Source organism: Quercus robur, chromosome 7, assembly GCF_932294415.1.
Source record: "Quercus robur chromosome 7, dhQueRobu3.1, whole genome shotgun sequence".
Taxonomy (NCBI): domain Eukaryota; kingdom Viridiplantae; phylum Streptophyta; class Magnoliopsida; order Fagales; family Fagaceae; genus Quercus; species Quercus robur.
In genome coordinates, this window is record NC_065540.1 from 32,094,193 (window position 1) to 32,104,997 (window position 10,805).

Genomic DNA, 10,805 nt, shown 5'->3' on the forward strand with positions numbered 1-10,805 from the left:
TTTATTTTTTGCTAGGCAAATAGTGGGGAGGGGAGGTTTGAACCCTGACACAGGGCACCACAAATAGTCCCAATACCATTAGGCAATCACTTGAACCCCAAAGAAACCTAACAGATCATGTCATGAAAGACTCCAGTGCAGATATAAATTTTACTAAATGTTTTGGGGAAACACATGATGCAATCAATGGAGCCTACCAACCAACAGAAGAATTTTCATTGAAAATTAGCAGGATAGAGAACCAATAAACTTTAAACATTATGTCCAAGTGGTACAATGCTTGGACTAATATACTAGAATAGTCCCAAGCCATATCAACACCTTTCCCATGTTCTGTATATAAAGCATTAGAGCATACAGCCAACCAGCACTACCTCACTTGAAGCAATGTCCAAATGCATGAAGTTTATGTGTGTGTGTGTGTGTGTTGCACTTCATTGAGCTCATACAACAATGTTTATATCCTAGCTACCTTGTTACTTTTACATAAAGCCTTTGAGATCTTATAATTGATGAGTTCATACGTAACATTGAATACAGTCCAAATCTACAATTTCCTCTCAAAACCTTATAATGAAGTCAAACCAATTTAAAAACATTCTTGCAGTTATATATCACAATCATAGAGATAACAGCATCTATCATTCTAAATAAGGGCATTTCCACTAGACAATTGGAATTTGTACATGTAACTGAATATGGACCTTAGTAACAATAGCAAAAAAGTTAAGAAAAATTCTCAAACTAACATATGTCTTTAGGGCAAGACTACAAGAACTCCACTCTTAGCTTCTTTTACTCCACACAATGATAGCATCATAGTTCATACCTAAATAGAAAGTGGAGTGTGTTAAGCAAACAGCCATCAGAGCATAGCCACCTTTATAAATGTTTAAATAATAACATCATGGCCAAAAGTTACATGTTCAAGTAGCCAATATACAACAATTAGGGATATGAAGTAATAACATACTTATCAAAAAAAAAAAAAGTAATAACATACAAAAAGCACAATTTTGTTGAAGAGCTGTGACCCCTTTGTCTGTGTGCCCAGCAACAACAACACAGCCTTCCAGTGGTAAACCTTTGTCTTTCAGCAGTTTAACTTTATTCTCATCAACAAATTTCCCAAGAGATATTTCAATTAGGCTGTCCAAAGTAAAGTGTAGTTAAGACTCAAGAGTATTAATTTCCATGAAAGAGGACTATCAAAGTATTTAGCAAATTCCAATCAATTCACTCATTTTGTACACATAGGAATCTTGATAGTTTTAAATCAGCAGAAGGCATATTGAAGCACCCAAAAACACAGAATTAGGTAGCATTTGTCATTGTGTATTAACCAATAATGATGACAATTTTGTTAGCACATTTAGAGGCAGAAAGACCAGACTTCAAAGTTGAGTTCCTAATTCAAAAGGAATGGTATAAGTTGTGATTCCGTTATTCCTATAACTAAAAAATCTATGGAAAAAGCACAAACGTTCCATTGACCAACGAAAACCACAATAAACTCATTTCATAAATCGTGTTTTTTTGTAAATATAAATAAAAAGGATCAACTCCTCTCCACTTGCAGTTCAAACAGTTTCAACTAAAAACCCATGCAAACAATTACCACTTGGTGGGAGTTTAAATAATGGAACGATAAACCCCATCATTTTAGATTTTCCGTAAAATATGAATTCCTTTATCTAAAGGCAATATAAAGGAAAATATATTCAATCACAAGACCAAGGGTTTCATTTAAGTTTTCCTTACCTCATCAAAAGTTAATCCACCAATTTTTGACACACTTCCACAAAATGAAAGATCAACAATCTCTATGGGATGCTAATCCTAATGCATTTTACGCTTATGCTGTCTCGTATAGAGCCTGGTATGTGGGGGAGGGGGTACTGCATCTCCTTCGTGAGGCTCCTCACGATGCTGCAAAGATGAAGTTACAACCAAACAATGGATTACATGAATTCCAATACCAACCATAACAGTAGTTACTCGATATTCATTACATTAAATGATTTGTCATACCGTGGGGCCAACGTTGTGTCCTGCTTTGTGACCACCTGTCCCACAAGGAGGTGCTTTTATTGTACGTTTAGGTCGAACTTGTGGGGGTGACTGTAACCCAACAACCTGCTCATTCTCAACATGCACAGCTGGCTGTTTTGCTTGACTCCCAATAACTGCGGGGGAGGATGGTGTAGCAAATGAAATGTGAGTGCCCGTAGTCATGGGATCTATATGCAGTCTAGGAGTGGGCATGAATGACATGGAGTGACTATGGGGTGGTACATGGTCTGTATGACCAATGCTGTACGAGGGGGATTGCGTGTGCATGACAGGAGGGGTTTGACTGAAATCAGGGCCAAGATCAAAGGATGGTGGAGTAAATGAAAGATGAGCAGGATCAAAAAATGTATGTGAGGTGTGTGAAGGGATCTCGGGGTGAAAAGATGCATGAGCAGTGGGTAGAGAGATCTCTAGGTCAGAAACTGCATGAGCAATACGTGGAGGGATCTCTGGGGAAGGAGATGCATGTGGAGGTGGAGGGAACTCTGGGGCAGGAGATGCACGTGGGGGTGGAGGGAGATCTGCCCTACTGACGACCTGATGGGATGCAGCACGCTGACCATGGCTATGGCTGGCATGAGTTGAGCTTGTGCTTGGTCGTCCAGTATCTTCTGGCGCTTCTGGATTTGCCCCATCGATATCTTCCAACGGAAGTCGAGCAGTTATACGGTGAAGGCGTTCCACTGTCTTAAGTACAGCTGAAATATGCTTGTACTCATGACTGCCTACTGTATAAAGTTTCAACAACTTCTTGTGACTGGCAACCTGAAAGTAAATAAATACCATTAGTACATCATACTGAAGTTCTTGATACGCAACAAAAATTGAAAAGAAAGGTCGAAGCAATTACCATAATAATAAGTGAAGCCGAAGTGTGGTCGACGAACCTCCAAGTCACCCTATCGTACCAATCGAAGTATGGATGAGCAGGCGACATATCACCCTCTAGTTGTGCTCCAAGACATAGAGATCGTGCTCGACTATCCCATACTCGGATATGGCCATAATGTCTGTCCCTCCAATTCACCTCCATCTTCCCCCTCAGGTCTATGGCATGAAGGGCTTCGTCAGTATCAACATATAGAGGGGGTTCTTGTACCATCCCGAACTGACGAACAACACGGTCCGGTGTATGTTTCTCTACTAGCCAGAAACATACAAGCGGTACCCTCGCTGTCCATACATCCCTTCCGGCGACACAAAACGCAGGCAGGTGGGCTAATTCAGCTTCATATGGTTGCCACACCACCTGAAATAATCAAATCAAAGGGCAGCACATTATGCAATGTTCCATATCTATGAGCTTTTTTACATTTATAAATACAATAGTCATAAACAATAGAATAAACACAATTTTGGTACCTGCTTTGGATGCATACAATCTAAAAGCTGACGGTACCGGACCAAACAGATTTCGGCGGGGCTATTCAAGGTGTTCACAACCCACACAGTCCTACAATTGCGAAAGAGGGAGTCAATACTTGGAATTGAGAATATGAAATAATCAACAACAATAAATGATGGGCAATCGTAAATTTAACAGTACATACCACTAAGTTTATACTAATAAATGGTTATCTAAACATATGATTTGTGGAGCTATTACTCAGCTATTAATCAGTCAAAATTTAAAGAATATCAAGGTTAAAATTTAATTTTCTATGTCTAACAATGTGTTTAAAATTATGGATCTATTTCCAATAGAGAGAATCGGTCAAGGAAGAGACTTACTTAATAGACAATGGAGAAGGTGCAAATGGTGGGCCATATGCACCATCTGGTGGGAGGTCCATCCTTGGGCACAAAAAAGGAAATCTGACCCATGCCCAATACTGAACTAGCAACAAGGCCCCACCAATCTGACTAGCACCTCTGTCGGTTGCCCTGCATAACTGTCTGTACAGCCATGCAAGGCAAGCGCTCCCCCAACTGTACTGAGGTGGATTTCGAAGGTTCCTCAGCATCTGCAACCACATCGTATGCACCCTATCACCAGACTTGTCGGCGAAAATTGTGTCTGCCAGGAGTGCTAGGATATAACACCGTGCATATTGATGCACAACCACCTCTGTTGCATCATCGGGCAACCCTTCGTCAATTTTTTCTAGTAGCTTCTTAATTTGGATCCTTTGTCCTTTAAGCGTGGTGCTATTAGTAGCAATTCCAAGCAGACTCCGACATTCATCCTTCCATTTCAAGTCAGTTGTTCCAACAATTGCCTCACCATCGATTGGAATCCCGAAAAGAACCTCCACATCTTGTAATGTGATCGTTGTCTCACCATGGGGCAGGTGGAAGGTGTGGGTTTCAGGCCGCCATCGCTCAACGAAGGCCGTGATCAGGTTATGATCAATCTCTCTACCTGGGGTCCTATACAGCCCCTCTAATCCAACTCTCTTCACAATGTCGACGATACGATCATCCACCACTATCCGGCGTCGTTTTCGGAACTCGTCATTACGACCGCGGCATTTCAGTGGCCCTGGATCCTGCACATGATAGAACTATGGTGATGAGATGCAATATGTCATAACCTTTGTATATATGATTGTAGTTATTGATCCCAAAAAACAAAAATAAAGCAGTTATGAAGGATAAGAAGAGAATATTCAGCAGGTGGTCGGTTTTAATTTTTACCTTGCCTTCCCAAACAGCGCACGCTCGATGTGTTTTTATAAACCTTAACATCGAATCGTCAATGGGCCCAGGACCAAACTCATCAGGGAGCTGAGCAGGAATAGCAGCCATACTGCATGAAGTTTAGGGAGTCAAGAGTAATATAATCACATGTTAAATTGGCAAGGAAAGTGATGAACAAGAAAATGATTCAGTTTATTTTGACAACAAGCAGATGGTCCTCTTTACTCATCAAATTAATTTGGGCTACAATGAAGTTTTACAAAAGGTGACAAAAAGAATGAAGGAAAATCATATCCGCGTTGATTAATTTGGGCTACCCACATAGTTCGCCTTACTATTTTCCCTCCTACCAAATGGACCCTACAAAGTTACGTGCTACATAAAAGATCTGAAAAAATTAAAAAGGGGGGAGGAGTTTGTGGGGTGGGTTCTTAAAAGACTTTCTAAAATTGATTGTCTGAACTCACAACAAAACATCCAAACTAGGGTACAATGGTGAACAAAGCCTTTACCCTACCACCCCAACACAAGTAGGTACGAAAAATCTCATTTCTACACTTCATCCTACCAAACATAATGTAAGAAATCATAAAATCATTTCAACATTGCAGCATTGCCTGTGTAGATTCATGTGAAAACTATGCAGAAGAAGTGAAGAACCAGATGTTAAAAATAAGACAATATAATGCAAATTTTAAATACCAGGACAAAAAATAAATAAATAAATAAATAAAAAATCTTCAATAACAGCAATGTATAGTAAAGCAAATGAACAAAGGTAACAAAGCAAACATGGCAGCCAAGATTTGAAATGCAGCAACATAGTAGAATCATTCCCTGCAATATCACTATGCAACTACCTTCTCTAAAAGCTTATGTTGTGAAGCCTTTTCAAGCCTATTCCTGCAAGGTATAAAACGATTACTTGGAAATATGCTGATTTGAGAACTAAAACGATTAATTGGAAAGAGAAGCATTAATGGCAAAGTCCATTTACACTTGTATGAGCAGTTAATAACGTAATTTTTTAATTTCCAAATGATGAGAAATCTATCAATAGATTCTTTACATATACATATGTATAAAGAAAATCTCTGCCCTCTCGTTCAATGCCTAACAGAAAACCAAGATTAAAGAGATGTTTTTATTCCTTAAGTTCTCGAGGTTAAAATTATCTTTCTATCGTTTAGGATCCTCTATCCGCATTTTATAGCCAATTCTTTAAAGCTCAAACTAAATCTTCAAAGTAGTTACGAGTCACACTTTTTTCCATTAGATTACAAGACAAGCATTAACAGGAAAGTTCCAATTTCAAGTCAGTCTTATGCAAGTAGAAAGATAGTCAGAAAATGAAAATAAGCATTTAATAGTGCTTATGAGCAGAAGGTTATGAGCTGTAAGCATCTCAAGCTTAATGGGCAGTCTAGCAAAATTACAATGAAATTGTGCATTAGTGAGGAATTGATATGCATCTCATGGAGCCAACTCTATCATTCAGAAGCAGCTAACTCCTAGGTTTGGAAGTGCAATTAATCCGATTAGGGCCATGAATCAGTCAGCTCTCTTTACTGTCAACCGATCCAACTGGCTTCTCCATGTTGAATGCTTATATTGGAAGCTTCAAAACTCTAAGATACAGTTCTTAAATGTGGGCTGACCTATGGCCAATGTGCTTCAATACTCAAAATACTCAATAGTTTTATTAATTAACTCTAACTTGTTTGAGTACAATAAGACACTCATAGAGCTCACTCTTATAGGACCCTAAATAAATTAAATCAAAGCCCACACATAAAGACCTAAGTTCACAAGAGCCTATTAATGATAGGATTTTTATGTGAATGCTAATCTTTGAATTTTTCTCTTCTTTTAGGTGAATACAAAGTTATGCCAAACAAAGTTAAAAGTTCAAGAGTTTTGTAATTTTGATCTAAACCCCCCTTCCCACTTATTATAATAGTTCAATTCTTAAAATAAAAAAAATAAAATACTAAAGCTAAAGCTAAAAGTAGAGCAGAAATGCAGTTGAAAATACCAATCAATTTTCGTGACAATTCTTCCATAATGCTGATGCAGACATAAAAAAGATAAAAAGGACACTAACCCAAATGGGAAAATAATGCAGTAAGAAATCAAAGTAATGATTAGGTAATGAAAGTTTCATTATTCTTCTCCTTCCTCATCAGATCATGATTATAATCGTTAATTTGACTGGCAATTTCACAAACATTGCATACATCACATATGACAATGCGAGGACACCCCATGACAATGCATTATGGCTTTGTACAAATAACTTTAACTTTCTCCCCTTTGATCATTAACTAGACACACGTTTTTATTATGGTCAAAGCCTGTTTAATCAATGTATCATCAATCTTTCAGTTACCGATTCCTACTAGACAGAAAGGGTTTAAAGGTCCAAAGTCCACCGATTATAGCTAGCCTAAATTGTTACATTTTTAATATTGTAAATTGTGGGTGATATATATAATGAACCCAATGAAATTTGGTGTTGTAAAATTACTATAGTCTATTATATTAAAAAAAATAATCATGGTTTATAATATATATAGTAATATTCAGAAGGGCATTATTTGCCTCACAGCAGAGATATGGCAGCAAACTCTGCACCCCCAAATATCAAGTACAATGCATGCGGAGAGAGAGAGTAAGAACCTCCCTTATGATGACTTCTCTTATCTTTCAAACAATATCAGTAACGTTTCAATTAAAAATAAATGAATCCTAAATTCTTATCCGTATCGATCAAACAATGTACATCCTCCCACAGCAAACACAACTCATCCTCGTCAATAACTCTAACATTATAACCATATATGTAACCAATTCAATCCTTTAAGAAAAACCTCTATACTTGGCTTTGTTGTTGTTGTTGTAGTATTATAAGTAGAACCAATATAAACATAAAAGCAATACATGTTAATCTGCATCAATCAAACAATGTACATCATCTCGCGCCAAATACAACTCATCCTCGTAAATAACTCGTATAACATTAACCATATATGTAATCAATTCAATCATTTAAGCAATTCCACCAATAGTAACACTAGCACTGGCACTAGTAGCAAACAAGACAGTCACAAAACCTAATCAATTGAATGAAATTCACAGTGAGAAAAGAAGCAAAACCTCGTTGATTTCCTCGGGAGGCGGAGGCAGAGGCGGAGTCTGGCGAGGCTGATAGAACTGCTTGAGCTTGGACAAATCGACAGCGAGGTCAACGTTGCACTGAGGGCAAGTGAACCTGGCCAAGCCATGAGGGACATTGAGAATGGCCTTGCAGTGAGCGCACGGCACCAAATAAACCCAGAAAAAAAGAGAGAGTCCTTACTTTTTTGTGAGGTACTTCGCCAACCACTGAGGGAGAAAGATGCGAGGCGGAGACAGACCGACGGAAGCGAAAGGCAGCGACGGCGATGGAAGCGAAAGGCAGCGACGGCGACGGAAGCGAGAGAGCCAGCGACGGCGACGGAAGCGAGAGAGCCAGCGACGGCGACGGAAGCGAGAGAGCCAGCGACGGCGACGATGCCGGCGAAGGAGCGACAGGCTCGGAGAGAGTGTGAGAGTGAGAGAGAGACGTCTCGTGAGAGAGAGAGAGACTGAGAGTGAGAGTGAGAGGGTCTAGACTGAGAGTGAGACAGCGACGGTGCCGGTGAAGGAGCGACAGGCTCGGAGAGAGTGTGAGAGTGAGAGAGAGACGTCTCGTGAGAGAGAGAGAGAGACTGAGAGTGAGAGGGCAGAGACGAGTGTAGTCAGGAGTGAGAGGGAAATGTTTGAACTTAGTTTTTTTTTTTGTGTTTGGCTGTCTGCGATGGTTGACACGTGGGTTTTTTTTTTGAAAACAAACCGAGTTCAATGAACTCGGTTTACAAGAATGGAAACCGAGTTCATTGAACTCGTTTTCCAGTCATACAAAACGAGTTAATTAAACTCGATTTGTACCTATAAAAATTAACTTTAATAAACTCGGTTTACAAGAATATAAACCGAGTTTATTAATCTCGTTTTCTACTCTTACAAAACGACTCCTACGAACTCGATTTCTGGCATATCAGACCCACCTGGGGACAGTGCAAAATAGGGAAATCGAGTACACCATACTCGATTTTATAGCACACAAATCGTGAATACTGAACTCGAGTTGTTATATTCCAAATTAGTTTCAAACGTTTCCTAACTAATGATATTGTTTGAATTTTATTGTTATTTTCTAAAAAAATCCTAAATTTTTAGTTCCAACTCTCCAATATATCTTACGTTTCAAAAATATATATATATAACTGAAGGTAATTGTAAAAGTTGGATTGCTACACCTATTAAAACCACGTTTGTTCTCAAAAAAAAAAAAAAAAAAAAAACCCACGTTCTCACATCCACCACAATATTATCCTTCTCCTTTAGTTTCTTTTTCCGCCATCCACCCAATCATCTTCCACCATCTTTCACTCTCACTTTATTCAAATGTTTGCTTTATTCTATTTCTTTTTTTTTCTTTTTTTTTTTTTTTTTTTTTTTTTTTTTTGGAGAAGAATTTTCTATTTCTATTTGAATTCAAAAATTTCAAACACAAACTCTAACAAACTTAAGCTATTATCTTTAACAACATATACATTCAAACGTTGGTTTGTTAATTAAAGTTTTTTTTTTTTTTAAATACTTGGTTTAACCCTAATTCTTTTATCTCTCTCAGGTTCACATACGCACAAACTTTTTGGATTACATTGAGGAGTCATTGGAATGGAATATTAGATAAGTTCGGGTGAGAGACTTTACAAGAATTATTATATGTATTAAACCTCACATAAAGTGGTTGTTATCTAAGAAACTGTTGTAAAAAAATTTCTTTTGTAATAGAAACTATATTTCTTTTGTATACAATTAACGTGTATCTCTTGCCATAAAATTTTCAAATTAAGCTTTTATTTACTTATGTTATGGATGTGTAGTAAATGACTGAATTTTAGGATTAAAAATACTACATTTTACTAATAGACAAAAAATGATAACTGTCATACATAAAATTTGAAAAAAAAAAAAAAAAAAAAACCCACATCAACAACACCAAGAACGTGAGAGACTTTACAAGAATGAAATATTAGACTTTTAATTTTTTTTCCCTAAAATTTAGCATTTTATTTTTAGACAAAATCAGATATGTTAGTGCCTAAATATAAGGATATGGATGGAGAAATTATAGTAGTAGTTTTATTGTAGGAGTCTTTCTTTTCCAAAATATGGACAACATTGAAAAAAAAAAAAAAAAAAAAAAGAGGAAAATGTGAGATTTATTTTGTATACAATTAACATGTATCTCTTCACATAAAATTTCCAATTTAAGTTTTATTTACTTATGTTATGGATGTGTAGTAAATGACTAAATTTTAGGATTAAAAAAACTACATTTTAGGAAAAGACAAAAAATGATAACTGTCATACATAAAATTTGAAAAAAAAAAAAAAAAACAACATCAACAACACCAAAAACGTAAAAAAAAAATAAAAAAAATTAAAAAAAAAAGAATGAAAACTTGAGATGTTTAACGTGGGATAGAAAGTGGAAATTTTTTAAATAGTACATAGATAGAGAGAGAGAGAGAGAACGTGAGAGACTTTACAAGAATGGAATATTAGATTTAAAATTTTTTTCCCTAAAATTTAGCATTTTATTTTCTTTCAAAATCAATTATGTTAGTGCCTAAATATAAGGATATGGAAGGAGAAATTATAGTAGTAGTTTTATTGTAGGAGTCTTTTTTTTTCCAAAATATGGAAGAGATTAAAAAAATAAAAAAGGAAAACGTGAGATGCTAAAAAGTAGGATTTTTAAAATAGTAAATGGATAGATGTGTGTATATATATATTAAAAAAAAAAAAGACAAAGTACAAGATGTAAATACTTTGAATTTTCGAAAATGAGAAAACAATAAAAACGATTTCATTTTTCATTAAAAAAAAAACGTATTATTTATTTCAAAAAGTAAATTAAAGATTAAATTAAGAGAGGAGTATATACTTAGTTTAATGCTTTGGTCTAAATTTAAAGTGCGATTTTGAGCAATAGTACA

At 36.5% G+C, this 10,805-nt stretch overlaps 1 protein-coding gene across 3 annotated transcripts; it reads right to left on the reverse strand.

The window, feature by feature from the left end:
- Nucleotides 1–1,761: 1,761 nt before the first annotated feature.
- Nucleotides 1,762–8,942, reverse strand: LOC126693124 (serine/threonine-protein phosphatase 7 long form homolog). 3 transcript variants are annotated; one of them, XM_050389001.1, is made up of 8 exons: nt 8,072–8,941; nt 7,870–7,984; nt 4,711–4,822; nt 3,805–4,562; nt 3,436–3,526; nt 2,924–3,322; nt 2,032–2,838; nt 1,762–1,929 (listed from the first exon to the last, which is right to left on the reverse strand). In XM_050389001.1, the coding sequence occupies exons 3-8, from the start codon at nt 4,819–4,821 to the stop codon at nt 1,840–1,842; spliced, it is 2,256 nt and encodes a 751-aa protein (XP_050244958.1). In that variant the 5' UTR covers nt 4,822; nt 7,870–7,984; nt 8,072–8,941; the 3' UTR covers nt 1,762–1,839. The 3 variants fall into 3 exon arrangements, with proteins under 3 accessions (XP_050244958.1, XP_050244957.1, XP_050244959.1); XM_050389000.1 differs by having other exon boundaries at nt 7,870–8,942; XM_050389002.1 differs by lacking the exons at nt 7,870–7,984; nt 8,072–8,941 and adding an exon at nt 5,574–5,619.
- Nucleotides 8,943–10,805: the final 1,863 nt, after the last annotated feature.

What these genes read in the sequence shown, in the direction of transcription:
- LOC126693124 (XM_050389000.1), bottom strand. Translation starts at nt 8,006, where the DNA reads ATGTCCCTCATGGCTTGGCCAGGTTCACTTGCCCTCAGTGCAACGTTG. An exon ending in GCGCTGTTTGGGAAGGCAAG is followed by an intron (nt 4,563 to 4,710) that starts GTAAAAATTAAA and finishes TATCATGTGCAG; the next exon opens with GATCCAGGGCCACTGAAATG. An exon ending in GACACAACGTTGGCCCCACG is followed by an intron (nt 1,930 to 2,031) that starts GTATGACAAATC and finishes TCATCTTTGCAG; the next exon opens with CATCGTGAGGAGCCTCACGA.